This window comes from Lucilia sericata, unplaced genomic scaffold (assembly GCF_015586225.1).
Source record: "Lucilia sericata isolate MDLA Ls3-8-SP2 unplaced genomic scaffold, ASM1558622v1 Contig001972F_arrow, whole genome shotgun sequence".
Lineage (NCBI taxonomy): Eukaryota > Metazoa > Arthropoda > Insecta > Diptera > Calliphoridae > Lucilia > Lucilia sericata.
Genome location: NW_023995843.1, coordinates 4,660 through 22,576, shown reverse-complemented (window position 1 = coordinate 22,576; position 17,917 = coordinate 4,660). Strand labels below are relative to the sequence as shown.

Sequence of the window (17,917 nt, the reverse complement as noted above, 5' to 3'; positions counted from 1 at the left end):
AAATTACTAGTTTAATTATAATTTTGTATATTTAACCATAGTATGAGTAGTTGAGAAATAACAATAACAAAATAAGCAATCAATTTGAAAACTATAAAAACAAAATGGCTGGCGTTTTATTGTACTAAAAAAGAAAACCAGAAAACTATAAAAAGTAAATAAAGTGTATTTTTCGCGTTAAATAAACAAAAAGTAGTTTTATTTAATAAGTTCTATTCCCATCAGAGACATGGTTAAAGAAGCTTACAACAGGTCCGGGGGAGGCCTAGGTTTATAACTATGTTTCACAAGAACATCTAAACACAAATCTAAATGTCACTTCCACAAAAAAATTTGTTCCTTTCCATTTTTTATTAAAAATTCAAATTTTTACTAAAAATTCCAAAATTTCTCTAAAAGTCCGATGTTCTGTATAACTAAAGTGAAATTTTTACTATTTCAATTAAAAACACATTAATTATATTAAAATTTTCGTACAATAATAGTACATTTTTTTATTTCTTTTAATACAAACCTATTTTTTTCTATTTCTTATTACAAAAAAAGTTTTGAAACATGTTTTTTTTTAAATCCTAAAATATAACCTTAAAAACTAAACAAATAATAATATATAGTTTATATAAAAAAACCATAACTAAATGAACCTCAAAATCAGTAAGTTGTTTTAGGCATTATGGAAAAAGTTTCAGAGCAACATATGTTATTATCCTGCAGTCTGTTTAAGAGTCTAAACTTTACCACACACGATCAATCATGGTATTATCTGGTGGTTTTTGATTCATGGTAGCCATTTGCTGATGATAATTACGCATTTGATTGGTTCTTCTAGGTTGAGCCAAATACTCGAACATACTTTGCAAATGTTGCGACAACATTTTGCCCAAATCACAAGGCATAGGATCAGTCCAAAAGAAATCATGATTTAGAGCTGTATCGGCATCAATACGTTTCTTCGGATCTAAAGTTAAAAGTTTGTCCAACAAATCACAGCCATTGGGATCTTTGACATAGGGACGCAAACGTTCTTTAACACGTCTCTTTTGATTTTTAGGCAATTCAACGGATTTATACAATTCCAATTCTTCTACGCCGGGCCAGACGTCGGGTGTAAAGGAACCACACAATTGTGAGATTAAAATCAATTGCTGTTGTTCTGTATTACCCTGCATAATGGGGGAACGTGTCCACATTTCCGCCATAATACAACCAGCACCCCACATATCGACAGGTGGACCATAGTTGCGATCTCCTAACAAAAGTTCGGGAGGACGATACCAAAGTGTTACCACACGATTTGTATAACGATTTTTGGCATCATTCTTTGGTATACTAAAGGCGCGAGCTAAACCGAAATCGGCTAATTTTAAAACACCATGTTTGGTTATTAATACGTTGGCAGCTTTCATATCACGATGAAGAATCTAAATAAAGCAGGATATTAATACAAAGAAATCTAAGAAAAGTTTTTATTCCTTACCTTATTACTATGTATATAATAAAGACCATTCAGCAGTTGTTGCATGACTTTTTTAATTTCTCCCAAACTGAATTTCACATTCATATTCGACAACAAACCAGCCAAATCATGCTCACAGAAATCAAACACCAAATAAAAGGTTGAACGATAACCATTATTGGCCGTAGCCTTGGTGCGACAAATTTCTATAAGATTAACCACATTCTCATGTTTGAGAAGTTGTAAAATTCGAATTTCTCTCAAGGCAGTAATAGGAAACTAAAGAGGAACGATAACAATTATTTAAAATAACAACCAAGACAACAAACTTACCCCTTCCTTTTCATTATCCATTAAAACTTTTTTCATGGCTACAAACTTTTTATTGGATTTCTTCTCTCTCGCCTTAAACACCTCACCGAAAGTGCCCTGACCAATTTTGGCCACTTTTTCATATTTAGAAGATTCATCACAATATGGGAAATCATAGTCTTCTATATATTTCTGTTTATCAAATAACGACATATTGCGGGCCGAACTGGTTGGTGTACTCGGTTGTGGTTGCCCAACACGTTGCATCATCTGTTGTTGCTGCTGCATGTTGGTTAGATACTGACTAAATATTGCAAAAATATTTTGGCAATAAGAAGTTTTGAAATTGTTTACTAAAGAGTTTTACAATTTCAAGGAAATTCTAGACAGCAAAATTTGGCCTGCAAATTGGTAAATTATTAATACCAGCAGGAGTGATTAAGACAAGAAGAAGACTTACCATAAAGTTAAACAATATGTAGGCTCAAGGGTATTGCTAACAAACTAAAACAATTAACAGGTAAAACTATTAGAATTTAGTTAACTATTTAATTATAATCCAATAGTTTTTAGTAACAACAACCTGCTGGAGTTACTAATAACTTTCACAATAGAAAAACACCACTCCACTAAGTAGACAATTGTAAATGTATTATCCTTGGAATTTTAAGTATTCCTAGTTTAAAATTATATGTTTGTTTACATTAGAGTGGTTCTTTCTTATTGCTTTAGAAAAATAACTTACTTTTGCTTAAATAATTCCTATAAATTTGCTAATAATTGTGAAATTTATTTAAATTTTCTTTATTTTTTCGATAAATAAAACAAAATTGTAAAAAGTGTTTTTTCTTTGACAGAGAGTGAAAGAAAATCAACACATACATAGTTGTATTTTGTGTTTGCGTATAACGTGACGTACACTGTAAAAAATGTTTATTAACAGAAATGGCAATGCGAAAACTACAGTGGATAAATATATATTAATTTTAATAATAGAAGCAGTTTTCAGAAATGGTTTTAGAAATGGGAAAATTTAATCGAAATATATCCAGAACAGCTTTAAATACTCAATTATTAGTATATATTTTTAAAACCCATATCTACAATACTAAAAATTGGCTCAATATTGCTAAAATGTAAATTTTATTTAAAAACAACATGTAATTTTGGAGTATTTATGAAAATATAAATTTTTTTTTTTATTTATACAGTTCCTGTTTGTCACTAAAAATCCAATTTTTATCTAAAAGTACGAGTTTTCACTAAAAGTATGAGTTTTTATTAAAAGCTATTTTCATTCTGAATTAGTAAAAATCCAATTTTATATATAAATCTGACTAAAAATCCAACATTTCGTATGTTATTATTGCTTTTTTATGTATATTTATACCCTACACCACTTTAGTGCGGAGGGTATATTGGATTTGTGCTGATGTTTGTAACGCTAATATTGGTCCTATACCCACCTTAAAGTATACCAATCGGCTTAGAATCATTTTCCGAGTCGATTTAGCTATGTCCGTCCGTCTGTCCGTCCGTCCGTCTGTCCGTCCATGTAAACCTTGTAATCAAACTACAGGTCGCAATTTTGAAGATAATTCAATGACATTTGGCACATGATCTTCTATTGGCCCAGGGACGAAGCCTATTGAAAATGGTTAATATTGGTCCATTATTTCACCTAGCCCCCATACAACTGAGCCCCCGAATAGGGCTTGTAAACCTTGTAATCAAACTACAGGTCTCAATTTTGAAGATAATTCAATGAAATTTGGCACATGATCTTCTATTGTCCCAGAGACGAAGCCTATTGAAAATGGTTAACATCGGTCCATTTTCTCACCTAGCCCCCATACAACTGAACCCCCGAATAGGGCTTGTAAACCTTGTAATCAAACTACAGGTCGCAATTTTGAAGATAATTCAATGAAATTTGGCACATGATCTTCTATGGTACCGGAGACGAAGCTTATTGAAAATGGTTAACATCGGTCCATTATTTCACCTAGACCCCATACAACTGAAAACGACGAATAGGGATTTTAAGTTTATAATTATGTTTAATATACTCGTATCTCGACAAAAAGCTGCAAAACCAAGTTCTATACTAGCCTTGATGTCTCGCATGAATTTTATAATTATAGGGTCTCATTTGACCATAGCCCCTATACAAATCCCCCTTCAAAATTTGACTTAAATGTCCACAATTTTATTCAACAATAAATGGCTTAAGTATATGTATCTGACACAAGTCAACTTAAATGCTTTATTATGAAAACTAAATCACATTTTATTTTTGTAACAGGTGTAGGGTATTATATGGTCGGCCTCGCCCGACTATAATTTCTTACTTGTTTTTAAATATATTCACTAAAAATAATTTCACTTTCGCTTAGAATGGAATTCTATAATAGGACTGATAAATAGACAAAATTTCGAATCACCAGAAACTGATTTTACTTATCAAAAAAATGGAATTATCACCAAAAAACAAAATTCCGTTTATCCGAAACTTAATTAAGAGCTAAACTTTCAAGAAGTTCTCACTAAAAGTACTGTTTATTATTAAAAATATAGTAGGCAATATACATTTTTCCTTCATTCAAAAAACTAAAGTCTAATCTAACTTTTCGCTATACATATCGCTTTTTTAATCAATCTTTCATTAATTAAATTATTCGATTATTCTTCAAAATTTCGTTTATTTTTTAGAAATCCAATTTTTTTACCAAAAAAAAAACTGGTTTTTACTAAATATCAAACATATTTTTAATTAAGATCTGGCTTATCGCTAAAAATCTTATTCTCTTTAACAAAAACAAACATTTTTACTAACAATTCGTTTACGGCCTTATTATTAATTGGCAAAAAATTGTATTTTTTACTAAAATCCAAATTTTTGCTAAAATCCAATTTTTCACCAACTATACAATTTATCACAAAATTTTCGACTTTTTACTAAAAATATAAATTTTTACTAAAAATTCGATTTTTCACTAAAAATTCGATTTTTCACTAAAAATTCGATTTTTCACTAAAAATTCGATTTTTCACTAAAAATTCGATTTTTTTACCAAAAAAAAAAACTGTTTTTTACTAAATATCAAACATATTTTTAATTAAGATCTGGCTTATCGCTAAAAATCCTATTCTCTTTAACAAAAACAAACATTTTTACTAACAATTCGTTTACACCCTTATTATTAATTGGCAAAAAATTTTATTTTTTACTAAAATCCAAATTTTTGCTAAAATCCAATTTTTCACCAACTATACAATTTATCACAAAATTTTCGACTTTTTACTAAAAATATAAATTTTTACTAAAAATTCGATTTTTCACTAAAAATTCGATTTTTCACTAAAAATTCGATTTTTCACTAAAAATTCGATTTTTCACTAAAAATTCGATTTTTCACTAAAAAATTCGATTTTTCACTAAAAAATTCGATTTTTCACTAAAAGTTCAAATTTGACCTAAAAATCTATTTTTTTTCTATAAAAATATGATTTTTACTGAAAATATGATTACTAATCTAATTGTCTACCTAAATATTATTCATCAAAAATGCAAATTTTCACTTATAGTTCGATTATTCGCTAATCATCATATTCTTCAAAAATTCAATTACAACTAAAAAACAAATTTTAACAAATAATGAAAATTTCACTAAAAATCAAGGTTTTCATAGTTTTGGCACCGTCATCGCATTTTTTACTTGTAATCAAAATTTTTCACTAAAAATCATACTTAAAATTCTAATTTTCACTATTTTTGTACCATTTTCGTTATTAAAAACGCATTGCCAACTACTTTTTTAATTTGCTAAATTTCACTTATCAACTTTTTACACCAACTGTCAACCTACACGTGCATTGTCAAAAAATGTAAACATTGAGTAGAAATAATTTTTATTGTTTGTAACGTTTGGAAAAATAATAAATTTTAAAAATTATCTAATTTACTTTAAAATATTAAATAAAAAAAACTACCTCGAGTTAAAACACAACCGATTAAATAAAATCCATTCAACAAAATGGTGAATAATTTTGTAAAATTCCTGTAAATTTATGTTTTTATAAAATTTTATTTTCAATAGGATTCTTCATCGGATAGTGATTACTGTGTGGAGGATTTTGTGAAACCCGATAAGATACGCAAACCCGTAAATGATGATTCTGCCGATTTGTTGGGAAATTTCGATGATGTCAAAAGACAAGAAATCATGGATGGCACTTATGAGGATAAAGACCAAAGTGATGAAGAAGAAACAACAGAAGATGAATCTGAAAGTGAACAAGACATTGAAGAGGGCCAACAAGGTGATGAAGAAATGAAGGATTCTACTGAAACTGATAAGGTAGAAGAAACAGATAATACTCCCGTGGGTAAAAATGGTCTGTCAAAAGCCCAGTTGGAACAATTAAGAAAGGGTGCCTCAAAAACCAATCGTTATGTTTTATATGTTACCAATTTAAGTTTTGACACCCAAAAAGGAGACTTGGAAGATCTATTTAGCACCAAAGGTTCTGTAAGGTCGGTGCGTATACCTAAACAACGAAGGGGAGGTTTTGCTTTTGTCGAAATGAACGATTTGGAAAGTTATCAACGTGGTTTTGAACTCCATAATACTGAATTGCAGGGGCGTTTTATAAAGGTACAATTTTCGGAGGCGGGTAAAAAGAAATCGGCCAATAAGAAAAATATAATGAAACAGAAAAATCGTAAATTAGCTGAAATGCGTAATGAACATAAAACCTTTACAAAGAGTGGTAAGTTTTACGATAAAAATATTAAGAAAGAAATTGCCCATGTGGTGGAGGCCAGTAAAAGATGGCGCAAGAAGCCGGGTCCCGGTGGTGGTGCACCAAGACGTAAATAAAAAGTTATGTTTAAAAACAAAGTCAACAGGCGTTTTATTATAATTATTATTTACAATTATTTTAACCATTTTACTATATAAAAGTTGCGTTTTCCCACACGCAGTAAAGTTAAACCGTTTTTAAGCACATGTATACCCTGGGTAACAAGTTCCGCTATATTTTGACTACGTTTTTGATTGACATAAAAACCGCCGGCTGTGATAATTCTAATAGCATCAGCTGGAATGTGGAAAATATTAGTAAAATGTAAAATTTTGAATAAATTGCATTAAATACCTTCTGTGGGAAAACATTTTGCTTTCATGGCCATTTTTAGCATGCTCATATCAGGTTCTGCTAGTATTTCTACTAAAGTGGCTCCTGCCAAAGTCTGTTTGATTTCATTGTGATCTAATTCCGCCAAACCTTCTACATTGCCCTTGTACAAGGCATTTGTTATGGTTTCAGCTTGTTTTAAACCCTTTTCTAAAAGAAAATAAGTTTTTAAAATAAATTGAAAATAATTTAAATAGTTTTCTGGAAACTTACCGCCATGAACCAACAGTGTTATATCTTCGGCCAAAATGGTTTGAGCCTTTCTTTTCTCTGGCTCTTTTCTGTGTTCCTGCATAAGAAAATCGATTTCTTCTAGAGGCAAAAAGGTGTATAATTTCAACAATTTTTCCACTTCTGAATCGGGTCGTCTTACAAAGAATTGATAAAGAGCAAATGCTGAAGTTTTATTACCATCCAACCACACGGCATTGCCGGCTGATTTACCAAATTTATCACCCTCCTCATCGGTTACTATGGGTAAAGTTAAGCCGAACACATCTTTTTTCTCAGCTCTACTTATTAATTCATGGCCCGACATTAAATTGCCCATTTGATCGGAACCGCCCAATTGAAAACGACAATTGTAAGTACGCAGTAAATGCAACCAATCATAAGCCTGAAAAGTTTGATAAGTAAATTCGGTGAAACTCATGCCACCTTCGGCTTCCAATCGAGACTGCACTGAAGACCTAGAAAGCATTTGCCCCAAACGAAAATGTCTCCCTGTATGAGCTATGAAGTCTATAATGTTAAGACTTTTATACCAGTCGGCATTATTAACTATTCTGAAGGAGATATTAGAATAAATTAGCTATAAATCTTGCCAAGAGTGTGAAGTTGACATGTTACCTTAATTCCGGCAGAGGATGTTTGTGTTTCTTATCATCCCACAAACAATCTAAATGATTTTGGAATACCTTTTCCAGTTGCTTTTTAATCGCCTCCAAATTGTGTTCCACTATCGAGTCTTGCAATTGACTACGTTCTGTTTTACGTCCACTGGGATCGCCTATTAAGCCGGTAGCTCCTCCCACCAAAGCTATGGGGTTATGGCCAGCTCTTTGACAGTGCAATAGACCCATTATAACCAATAAATTACCCACATGCAAACTGTCAGCGGTAGGATCAAAGCCCGCATATATCGTTTGAGGAGCAGAATCGAATATTTTTTTCATTTGAGGCCTGTAAATAGTCATTGCATTAAGGTTAGGTTAAGAGGTTCCAAAAAAACTACATACCCAGCGCTATCCGGAAACATATCTTGGAAAAAACCTCGATCACTTAAGGCCAAAAGATTTCTTTGTGTAAAGCAACGTTTAAAATGTAAGGCATTATTCAGTTTTTGCTGAAATTTTAATAATTTTCGGGAAAACATTTTGTTAACATACATAACATGTATGAAAAATGCAAAAAAAGAAGAATGACTGAGAAAAGTCTACACTTTTGTCTCCAAAAATAAACAGCTGTTTAATGTTTTCAAAACAAATAACAGCTGTCAAAACAGCTGTGTTATCACTTCATTAGTACTGCTTTATCAGCTTTAAGGAAGAAGAAGCAGAACAGTGTGCATTTTTTAGCCAATAGAATTACGTGAACTTAAAAGTTTAATAATTTATTAAATCAATTAAAAATGTTAAATATAAATAAAAGCAAAAGTTTTTTCAACAAAACTTCCTTTAATTTAATAAAAAGATGTGCCTCCAACTACAAATCTTTTGGCAGTCAAGCCACTTCTTCCTCTATTACCGATGCACCCGAACATGAGGAACAAGTTGCAGAACAGCCCTCCAGCAAACTACCCGCCCGTTTGCCTTTAGTTAAAAACTTTTTCGTGGGCTTAGTGGATAATGAATTGCTGGCCTATCCTGAGGTAATAAATCGTGAAGACATGGCCCGTCTTCAAAATGAATTGTTGCCTTTGAAAAACTTCTTTGCGGAAGATTTTGACAGTCAAAAGGCCAGTGCTACTCACACTATGCCAGCCGATTTGGCTGATAATTTAAAGCAATTGGGTTTGTACGGAGCTAATGTAAGTCTGGATTTTGATGGCAAAGGCTGGGGTTATAGTGAAAGCTTGATGGCTTCCGAGCCGGAGTCACAGGCAACAGAGGTGGCTTTGGGTCTGCTGGGACATCGCAGTATTATTGATATTATACAAGAAATGGGTTCGGCAGAGCAAAAACAAAGATTTTTGCCTAAATTGGCAAATGGTAAGTGGTCTTCTCCTAAGAATCTTGACAGCCAATCTCATTTACGTTAATTCTAGGTTCCCTAGTGGCCTCCGAAGCCATTTATGAATGGGAAGCTGCTGAGGATGAATTTTTCCATACCAAAGCACAGCAAGAAGTAGAATCACACAGTTGGGTGTTAAATGGCAGCAAAGCTTTTGTTGTTTCCCCACCAAAAACCTCAGATGCTTCACAATTGTTCTTAATCGTTGCCCAAACTCAAAAAGCCAATATACAAAGTGAAGCTGGCCGTTCCACAACAATATTTCTGATCGATTCTTCTACACCCGGTGTAAAGTTGGGTGAAAGACACCAAACTTTGGGCTGCAAAGCCACCACAACACAAACTTTAACTTTGGAAAATGTGCGTGTTTCGGATAGTTGTGTTCTGGGTCATGCTCATGAGGGCAATGTGGTAGCCGATACTTTATTAAGATCCAGTCGTTTACGTAATTCTATGTTGGGTTTAGGTATGGCGAAAAATATTCTCAATGAAATATCTCATCATTGTATAGACAAGAAACAATGTGGTGTAGTGCTCAAGTAAGTTTGAGAAAGACAAAGATTTGTATTTATTTAGTATAATGTTTATCTGTGCTTTCTACAGAGATTTGGAATCGGTGCAAACTCATTTGGCTAGATCTTGTTTATCAATATATAGCATTGAAAGTATGATTTATATGACAGCTGGTTTGTTAGATGAATTTAAATCTCCTGATGTGGCTCTAGAATCGGCTATAACCAAGGCAAGTGTTATGTAAATTTTGTTAATGAAAGTAAATTAATTTTGTTTTTAATCTCTAGTATCACACCCTTAAGGAACTTTTTAACATTTGCACTACATCTTTAGATATCATTGGACCCAAATGTTTACACGCGGGACAAAAAACTGAAACCTATTTCCGTAATGCTGCCCAACTTTATACGCTAGGAGAATCAATTGACAACTTAAGCATTTATATAGCTTTAACTGGTCTACAACATGCGGGAGTAAGTGCTTAATTTTCTTAAAAGTAATTAACATTTTGATTAAAATTTAAATTTTCTAATTTAGACTCTAATGGGCGATAATATACGCATGCAGCGTAATCCCCTCTTCCATCCGGGACACATATTCTCTAAATTCATGGAAAGATCAAGTATTGATAATCCCAAAACCGAAATGGATCTTAAGGAAAATGTTCACCCCACCCTTGAGCCGGCGGCTTTGTGCATAGAACATTCTGTGGCCCGTTTACAAATGTCGGTAGATCTTTTGTTTACCCGTTATGGCAATGGTATTGTTGAACGTCATAATGAGGCGAGACGTTTGGCTGATATGGTCACCACAATTTATGCCATGTTTGCCAGTGTAGCTCGTGCCTCTCGCTCCTATTGTATTGGTTTACAATTGGCTGATCATGAAATGTTAACGGCCATGACTATTTGTTGTGATGGTCGTGATAAAGTAAAGACATTGGCTCAGGAAATCTTTAATGGACAATTTGTTAATAATGATAACAATTTGCAGCGGTTATCGAGACAAATCGTTAAGAGTAAAGGCTATTTTGCTACTCACCCATTGACGTATAATTTTTAGGATTTTGTTAACGAAAAATTAAGTTTATTTTTGTAAAATAATATGTTGAGCTAAATAAAAAGTAATCGTATAGACAAAAAACAGAAAAAGTAATAATGAGCTGATTTTAATTTATTTGTTATAAATTAGTTTTTAAATCCAAGAAAAATAACAGCAATAAAGTAATTGCAGTTCCTTATAAATTACATACAGTTTAATTACGGCTATCATTTTCCTCTGCATGAATTTCTAGATGATAAAACAGTTGCTCAAGCCGTTAAAACGGTTTATAGCCTAATCTAAGCCTAACCGTCGAACAAAATGTCAAAGCCACCGCCGTCGAAAATTTTTCATTTTTTTGGTACTTTTTCGTTCTTCAAAAGGTACTTTTTGAATTTTTCGTTGGTCTTCGCGGACCCCCTAGGATTTTGGTTACGGCAAGCACTTGAATGGCAATGTGTCTGTAAAATAATGCAAGTGGATCTGCTGGTTGCCATGTTAACGCCGACTGCTATTGAAAATAAATTAACTTTTGTCATCTCGTACTAAGGTACTGACGTTCACGTAAAGGAATGATAATTAATTTTGATATCATGTGACAGTTCTTTGAGAGGCGCTTTTAATGGTGTATTACAAATTAAGGTTAAAAAAAACAAATTAAAATGTTATATAGATTATTCAAAATTTTATTATATAGATTACACAATGAAGCAAAAATAAATACCTGGGAAAATCATCATCAATTTTTAAGAATTAATCAAATTTTTTTAAATATTTTTTTATTTTTTTCCATCCCTGCAACTTAAGTACATACTTTGTTGTTATAAATTATATACAAAATCCCACATATTTATCTCTCGGATTCCGTTATTAATTAAAATCTTTGAAAATTTAAAAATTAAGCGTATTTGAGAACTTAGCCGGCTTACGGTCGATTTTAAACCGCCGCCGATATTTTTAGTGTCAGCCGCCACCGCCGCTTTCGTTAATATTTGTCGGCGCAGGGCTCGGGTAGAGATTCGCTATCAGCGAAAAAAACTTATTGTTTAAAATATTGTGTGAAAAGGAAATAAACAAAAAACAAACTAATGTGAAGTGTATAACAAATAAACAATCTATTTATAAAATAAAAACAAATAAATAATTCGTAAAAATAAAGTGTAAAGTGCAAGTGAACAAATTCAAGCAGCAAAGAAAAAAATTCGCCGAAAAAAATCAATATGGATGACGCTGCAAAGAAAAAAATGTGTATGTAAATGCAATAATTACAACAACAATACGCAAAAAACTACACGAGAAAAAACAAGTTTTTTACAGACAAAGCTGTTGTATCAGCAATTAAAAAAGTAATTTTTATTTATAATGATTAAAGTTTAACTAATAACTACAACAATAAAATAAAAATATTAAATAAATGACGCAAAAAAGGCAGCTAAAAGAAAAGATAAACGCAAAACAAATTTTCAACCAACACAAACACACACATTTAAACATGTTGCAAATAAGAATTAAACTACAATTTTTTGGAGATTCCTTTTAACGAACTTTGTTTCTGAAGGTCTGTTTTTAATTTTCAGAATTGCAATTTTTTTGTGAAGTTTTTAAAAACTTTTGTATAATTATTGATTTACAAATGAAAGTTTTCTTTTGAGTTCCATTTATATTCTGAATTAGAACCTGTTTAAGGAACTAGAACTGTACTAGAAATGAACAAAAACTGAACTAGATCTAAACTAAACCGAATTAGAACTAAACTAGAAATGAACTAGAACTGAACTAAAACTAACCTGGAACTGAACTAGAACTGAACTAGAATTGAACTAGAACGGAAGTAGAATTGAACTAGAACTGATCTAGAACTAAACTAAAACTGAACTAGAACTGAAGCAGAACTAAACTAGAACTGAACTAAACATGAACTTAAGTAGAACTGATCTGTACTAGAACTGAACCAAAACTCAACCAGAAATCAACTACAACTGAAATATAACTGAATTAGAACTGAACTAGTATTGAACTAGAACTCAACTTGAACTCAACTGGGACGCAACTAGAACTCAATCAGAACTCAACTAGAACTCAACCAGAAATCTACTACATAGAATAGAAGTAGAACCATAACTGATCTAGTACTGAACAAAATCTGAATTAGAATTGAACTAAAATCGAACTATTGTACTATAGAATATAAAAAATGCTTTAAGATAAAAAAATATTTTCACACGCCATAGCCAAAACAACAGTTAGTTAAACAAAATTATTAAATATTTATAAAATACAAGACAAAAAACTGCCACAGAGATACTTTCTCAATTGCGTTTGAATATTTAGTGACTTTTGGTGTTGTTCATTTCCACCGTCAGTTAAAACAGTTCGTTGCATTAGCACCAAAGTCATAGCATTAGTATGACATTTACAAAAACGAATATATTAGTAAAATATACCTAAGGCAATCGTTAACAATCGTATGTAAAATACTGAGAAGAAATGAGCAACTAAAATTGTGAGAGTCAACAAAAATTATGCGTTTTTTTCATGAAGTGCAAATTTGTAATTAAAAATAAACACAAATGTATGAATTACTTTTTTCTTGCATATTTTTGGTGAATTTATTGATTTCTTATTAATTTTTCTTGGGCTGTTGGCTAATACCTCCCTCCATTCTGCTCTGCTTGTGTTATATATTTAAAATATCTATACTATATAGATTTGTATGTTTAAAAAAATGATAAATTTGTTTTGCGTTGCTCGTCATTTGTCTTAACATTTATACATACTTGTTGTTATTTTTATACTTTATTAATGCGCTATATATTTTTTGTTATTTAGTTGTTGCAGTTAAATGCTTGAAATTGCAAATGAAATAAAAATAATAATTATTTAAATCGTAATTTTGTACTCTTATAAAAGAAACTGGTGTAAAAAATAAAGTACTATTTTTAAACCCAGTATTTCGAGTGTGAAAACTAATGTAATTTTTCGCTGTAAAATAATGTGGAAGCAGTAACAAGTATTAAAATTAGCAATAAAACTAAGGTAAGTTTTTAAAAAATGTTTGTTATATGAATGAACTTACATAAATTGAAGTTTTACTATTTAATTTATTATATTGTCATAAGTACATAATAAAAAATTGGAATTTGGAAAAATACCATAGAAATAAAAAGAAGTTAATTTTGTTTACTTTAATAGTTTGAATAGGGAGAAGATTGTCGGAGAAGACCACAGTCGATACTCTAAACGCACCAAATAGACAGACTGAATCCCAGTGAACTACATCTCAACTAAAACTTACCTAGAACTGAACTAACTAGAACTGAACTAGAACTGAACTAGAACTGAACTAGAACTGAACTAGAACTGAACTAGAACTGAACTAGAACTGAACTAGAACTGAACTAGAACTGAACTAGAACTGAACTAGAACTGAACTAGAACTGAACTAGAACTGAACTAGAACTGAACTAGAACTGAACTAGAACTGAACTAGAACTGAACTAGAACTGAACTAGAACTGAACTAGAACTGAACTAGAACTGAACTAGAACTGAACTAGAACTGAACTAGAACTGAACTAGAACTGAACTAGAACTGAACTAGAACTGAACTAGAACTGAACTAGAACTGAACTAGAACTGAACTAGAACTGAACTAGAACTGAACTAGAACTGAACTAGAACTGAACTAGAACTGAACTAGAACTGAACTAGAACTGAACTAGAACTGAACTAGAACTGAACTAGAACTGAACTAGAACTGAACTAGAACTGAACTAGAACTGAACTAGAACTGAACTAGAATTGAACTAGAACTGAACTAGAACTGAACTAGAACTGAACTAGAACTAAACTAGAATTAAACTAGAACTGAACTAGAACTGAACTAGAACTGAACTAGAACTGAACTAGAACTGAACTAGAACTGAACTAGAACTGAACTAGAACTGAACTAGAACTGAACTAGAACTGAACTAGAACTGAACTAGAACTGAACTAGAACTGAACTAGAACTGAACTAGAACTGAACTAGAACTGAACTAGAACTGAACTAGAATTGAACTAGAACTGAACTAGAACTGAACTAGAACTGAACTAGAACTGAACTAGAACTGAACTAGAACTAGAACTGAACTAGAACTGAACTAGAACTGAACTAGAACTGAACTAGAACTGAACTAGAACTGAACTAGAACTGAACTAGAACTGAACTAGAACTGAACTAGAACTGAACTAGAACTGAACTAGAACTGAACTAGAACTGAACTAGAATTGAACTAGAACTGAACTAGAACTGAACTAGAACTGAACTTGAACTGAACTAGAACTGAACTAGAACTGAACTAGAACTGAACTAGAACTGAACTAGAACTGAACTAGAACTGAACTAGAACTGAACAAGAACTGAACTAGAACTGAACTAGAACTGAACTAGAACTGAACTAGAACTGAACTAGAACTGAACTAGAATTGAACTAGAACTGAACTAGAACTGAACTAGAACAACTAGAACTGAACTAGAACTGAACTAGAACTGAACTGAACTGAACTAGAACTGAACTAGAACTGAACTAGAACTGAACTAGAACTGAACTAGAACTGAACTAGAACTGAACTAGAACTGAACTAGAACTGAACTAGAACTGAACTAGAACTGAACTAGAACTGAACTAGAACTGAACTAGAACTGAACTAGAACTGAACTAGAACTGAACTAGAACTGAACTAGAACTGAGCTAGAACTGAACTAGAACTGAACTAGAACTGAACTGGAACTGAACTAGAAGTGAATTAGAAATTAACTAAAACTTTAATATAAATATTTGACTTATGTCAATAGACATGTTAACTATTTTATAAAATGTCATCAAAATAGTGCAAATATTTTTCATTGATTGAAAAATTCCATTTTAAACCCATATTACTTAGCATGTTATTACATTAATCTCTATTAGATATAATAATAACAAGTTATATAAGTGATGTGTGATTGAGTCTGTGCCATTATTGCTTCACAAGACTTTCATCTTTAAGCTGTACTGATACCAGTTTAAAATGTTGATTATTATCAAAATAAAATAAAAATATTGTTGTCTTTATGTTTGAGATAAATAAAATTTATGAAATGAAAACTTTTGCATGCTTTTTTTTTTGATTTTTAGTTTTGTTACTGTTGTCATTTTTCCCCTATTGACTGTGTGTATAAATTACATTAACTTCAAGTAAATGTTTCGTTTTTATTCGGGTTTTTTTTTTTTGTTAATTGTGGGTTTAGTTTGAGATTGAGGTGAAACTAAGTGTGCATAGATATGTGCTTTATTTGTAATTTCGCGACAACTTATGTTTTAATTTATACGACTATTTCTTTACGATTTACATTATTAGTAGTACTTCTAGTAATATTTTGTAAGTTTCTCTATTTCTTTTTTTATTATTTATTTGTGACTTTAGTTGTTTCTTTTAAGTTTTTGATATCATTTTACATTCAATGGCTTGACTGCCTCAAATTTCTTTTGAGTTTTTCGTTTATTTTAAAAAATTTGCCTCCTCATTTTGTTTCTCATCAGTGCGCATTATTTTTCTTGTTATTGCCTTTTATTTTATTGTCTTCGTTTTTTTTTATTTTATGATTGTTTTATGCTTTTTTTCTTACTCTTCTTTTGGTATTTAAGTCAAAGAGATGTATTCTTGAGGGCAGCTAAAACATCCCGACAACTTTCCAAACAACAATATCAAAAACCAATTCCTAGCAACCTAACAACACCTAGTCAATGTTACCTAAAGTATGTATGTATGCTTGTATGTATATATAAAACATAGCGAACCGACTACAACAAAACACACAGTGTACGTACTACTCAATGATAATATACAGAAATAAAAACTTTTGCAATTGATTGAAAAATTTAGAGGATTGGTTGTTAGCTATAGATACTCAACCAAACTCGCACTTTGAAGCTGTTTAACTGAGTGGTAGTAGAATGAAGTTTATTCGTTTGTTCTTCGCCTCTCTGTGTAATATGTATATTGTTGTCATATGTTTGTATCCTTGTTATATGAAAAGGATACTCATATGTTTAATGGTTTTTACTAGTTCCTTCTTTATTCATTATAATTTCATTTTGAGAGTATGTGTTTTTGTTAAATTTTTGAAAATTGTTGTGTATCCTTTGACACAATATGTTTTGGAAGAAATTTGTTAAATGTTTTTTTGTAATATTATTTCGATAAAAAACTTTTATATTAATCTTAGTAGGAGGATAGTAATTTCAGTTGAGAAAATTAGTTTGCTAAATAGTGTATAATACATAGAAGATTTAAAAGTTTTAGTACACAGACAGAGTGTTTTATTCTGTTTATGAACTTGACAGTAGACACCATCAGCATTTTGCTTAGGAAGACCCAAGCGTAATAGTCTACTTTTGGACAGAAGATTTTGTATAGTCGATAGTATGGATAGATGATAGCCAATAATCTTAGAAGTTTATAATCAATGGCCTGAGATTTTAGTCGATAATCTAAGTGGATTATAGTCGATTGTCTGGGTAGACTATTATCGGTAGTCTTTGTATATTGTAGCCGAGTGTTGATTAGACTACATTTGATAGTCTAAATAGACTGTAGTCCATAGGGTTCTATAAATCGACTTTCGAATAATCGAACAATCGAATTTTTGTCTAAAAAAGTCGAAGTCGACTATTTTGTTCCAAAAAAGTCGATAACTTGACTATCGTCTGTGAAAAAAATCGAAAAGGCGGCTTTGTTAATAAAAGTCGAAAAAAGTCGAAAAGTCGGAAAAAGTCGAAAAGTCGGAAAAAGTCGAAAACTCAAAAATTGTAGAAAAAAGTCAAAAATAGTCGAAAATTTAAAAAAAGTGGAAAAAAAGTCAAAAACTCGAAAAAAGTAAAAAAATAGTCGAAAAAACTCGAAAATAGTCAAAAAGTCGAAAAAAATCGAAAAGTCGAAAAAAGTCGGAAAAAGTCGAAAATTCGGAAAAGTCGACTATTTATAAAAAAGTCTTAAAGTCGACTTTTAATTAAATGAAAAAAGTCGAAAAGTCGAAAAATCGACTTTTCATAAAATGCAAAAAGTCGAAAAGTCGCCTTTAAATTAAATAAATTATAGTCGATAGTCTGACTAAATTAAAGTGGATAGTCTGATTAGACTT

The 17,917-nt window shown here is 31.3% G+C and overlaps 4 protein-coding genes across 4 annotated transcripts; 2 read left to right on the top strand and 2 right to left on the bottom strand.

Annotated features, from left to right (window-relative positions):
* Window positions 1-526: 526 nt before the first annotated feature.
* On the bottom strand, window positions 527-2,640 carry LOC119613091 (cyclin-dependent kinase 9). Its single transcript, XM_037969028.1, has 5 exons — window positions 2,514-2,640; window positions 2,229-2,272; window positions 1,790-2,169; window positions 1,478-1,735; window positions 527-1,421 (listed from the first exon to the last, which is right to left on the bottom strand). Exons 3-5 carry the CDS (start codon window positions 2,054-2,056, stop codon window positions 735-737), a joined length of 1,212 nt encoding a protein of 403 aa, XP_037824956.1. The 5' UTR covers window positions 2,057-2,169; window positions 2,229-2,272; window positions 2,514-2,640; the 3' UTR covers window positions 527-734.
* A 2,981-nt stretch (window positions 2,641-5,621) lies between these two features.
* On the top strand, window positions 5,622-6,672 carry LOC119613088 (nucleolin). The gene is made up of 2 exons (XM_037969023.1): window positions 5,622-5,808; window positions 5,869-6,672. The coding sequence occupies exons 1-2, from the start codon at window positions 5,806-5,808 to the stop codon at window positions 6,649-6,651; spliced, it is 786 nt and encodes a 261-aa protein (XP_037824951.1). The 5' UTR covers window positions 5,622-5,805; the 3' UTR covers window positions 6,652-6,672.
* LOC119613087 (tyrosine--tRNA ligase, mitochondrial) lies at window positions 6,661-8,391 on the bottom strand. The gene is made up of 5 exons (XM_037969021.1): window positions 8,206-8,391; window positions 7,817-8,149; window positions 7,181-7,752; window positions 6,929-7,117; window positions 6,661-6,871 (listed from the first exon to the last, which is right to left on the bottom strand). The coding sequence occupies exons 1-5, from the start codon at window positions 8,355-8,357 to the stop codon at window positions 6,708-6,710; spliced, it is 1,410 nt and encodes a 469-aa protein (XP_037824949.1). The 5' UTR covers window positions 8,358-8,391; the 3' UTR covers window positions 6,661-6,707.
* Window positions 8,392-8,492: 101 nt separating this feature from the next.
* LOC119613090 (complex I assembly factor ACAD9, mitochondrial) lies at window positions 8,493-10,861 on the top strand. The gene is made up of 5 exons (XM_037969026.1): window positions 8,493-9,177; window positions 9,234-9,738; window positions 9,803-9,941; window positions 10,000-10,185; window positions 10,250-10,861. The coding sequence occupies exons 1-5, from the start codon at window positions 8,598-8,600 to the stop codon at window positions 10,772-10,774; spliced, it is 1,935 nt and encodes a 644-aa protein (XP_037824954.1). The 5' UTR covers window positions 8,493-8,597; the 3' UTR covers window positions 10,775-10,861.
* Window positions 10,862-17,917: the final 7,056 nt, after the last annotated feature.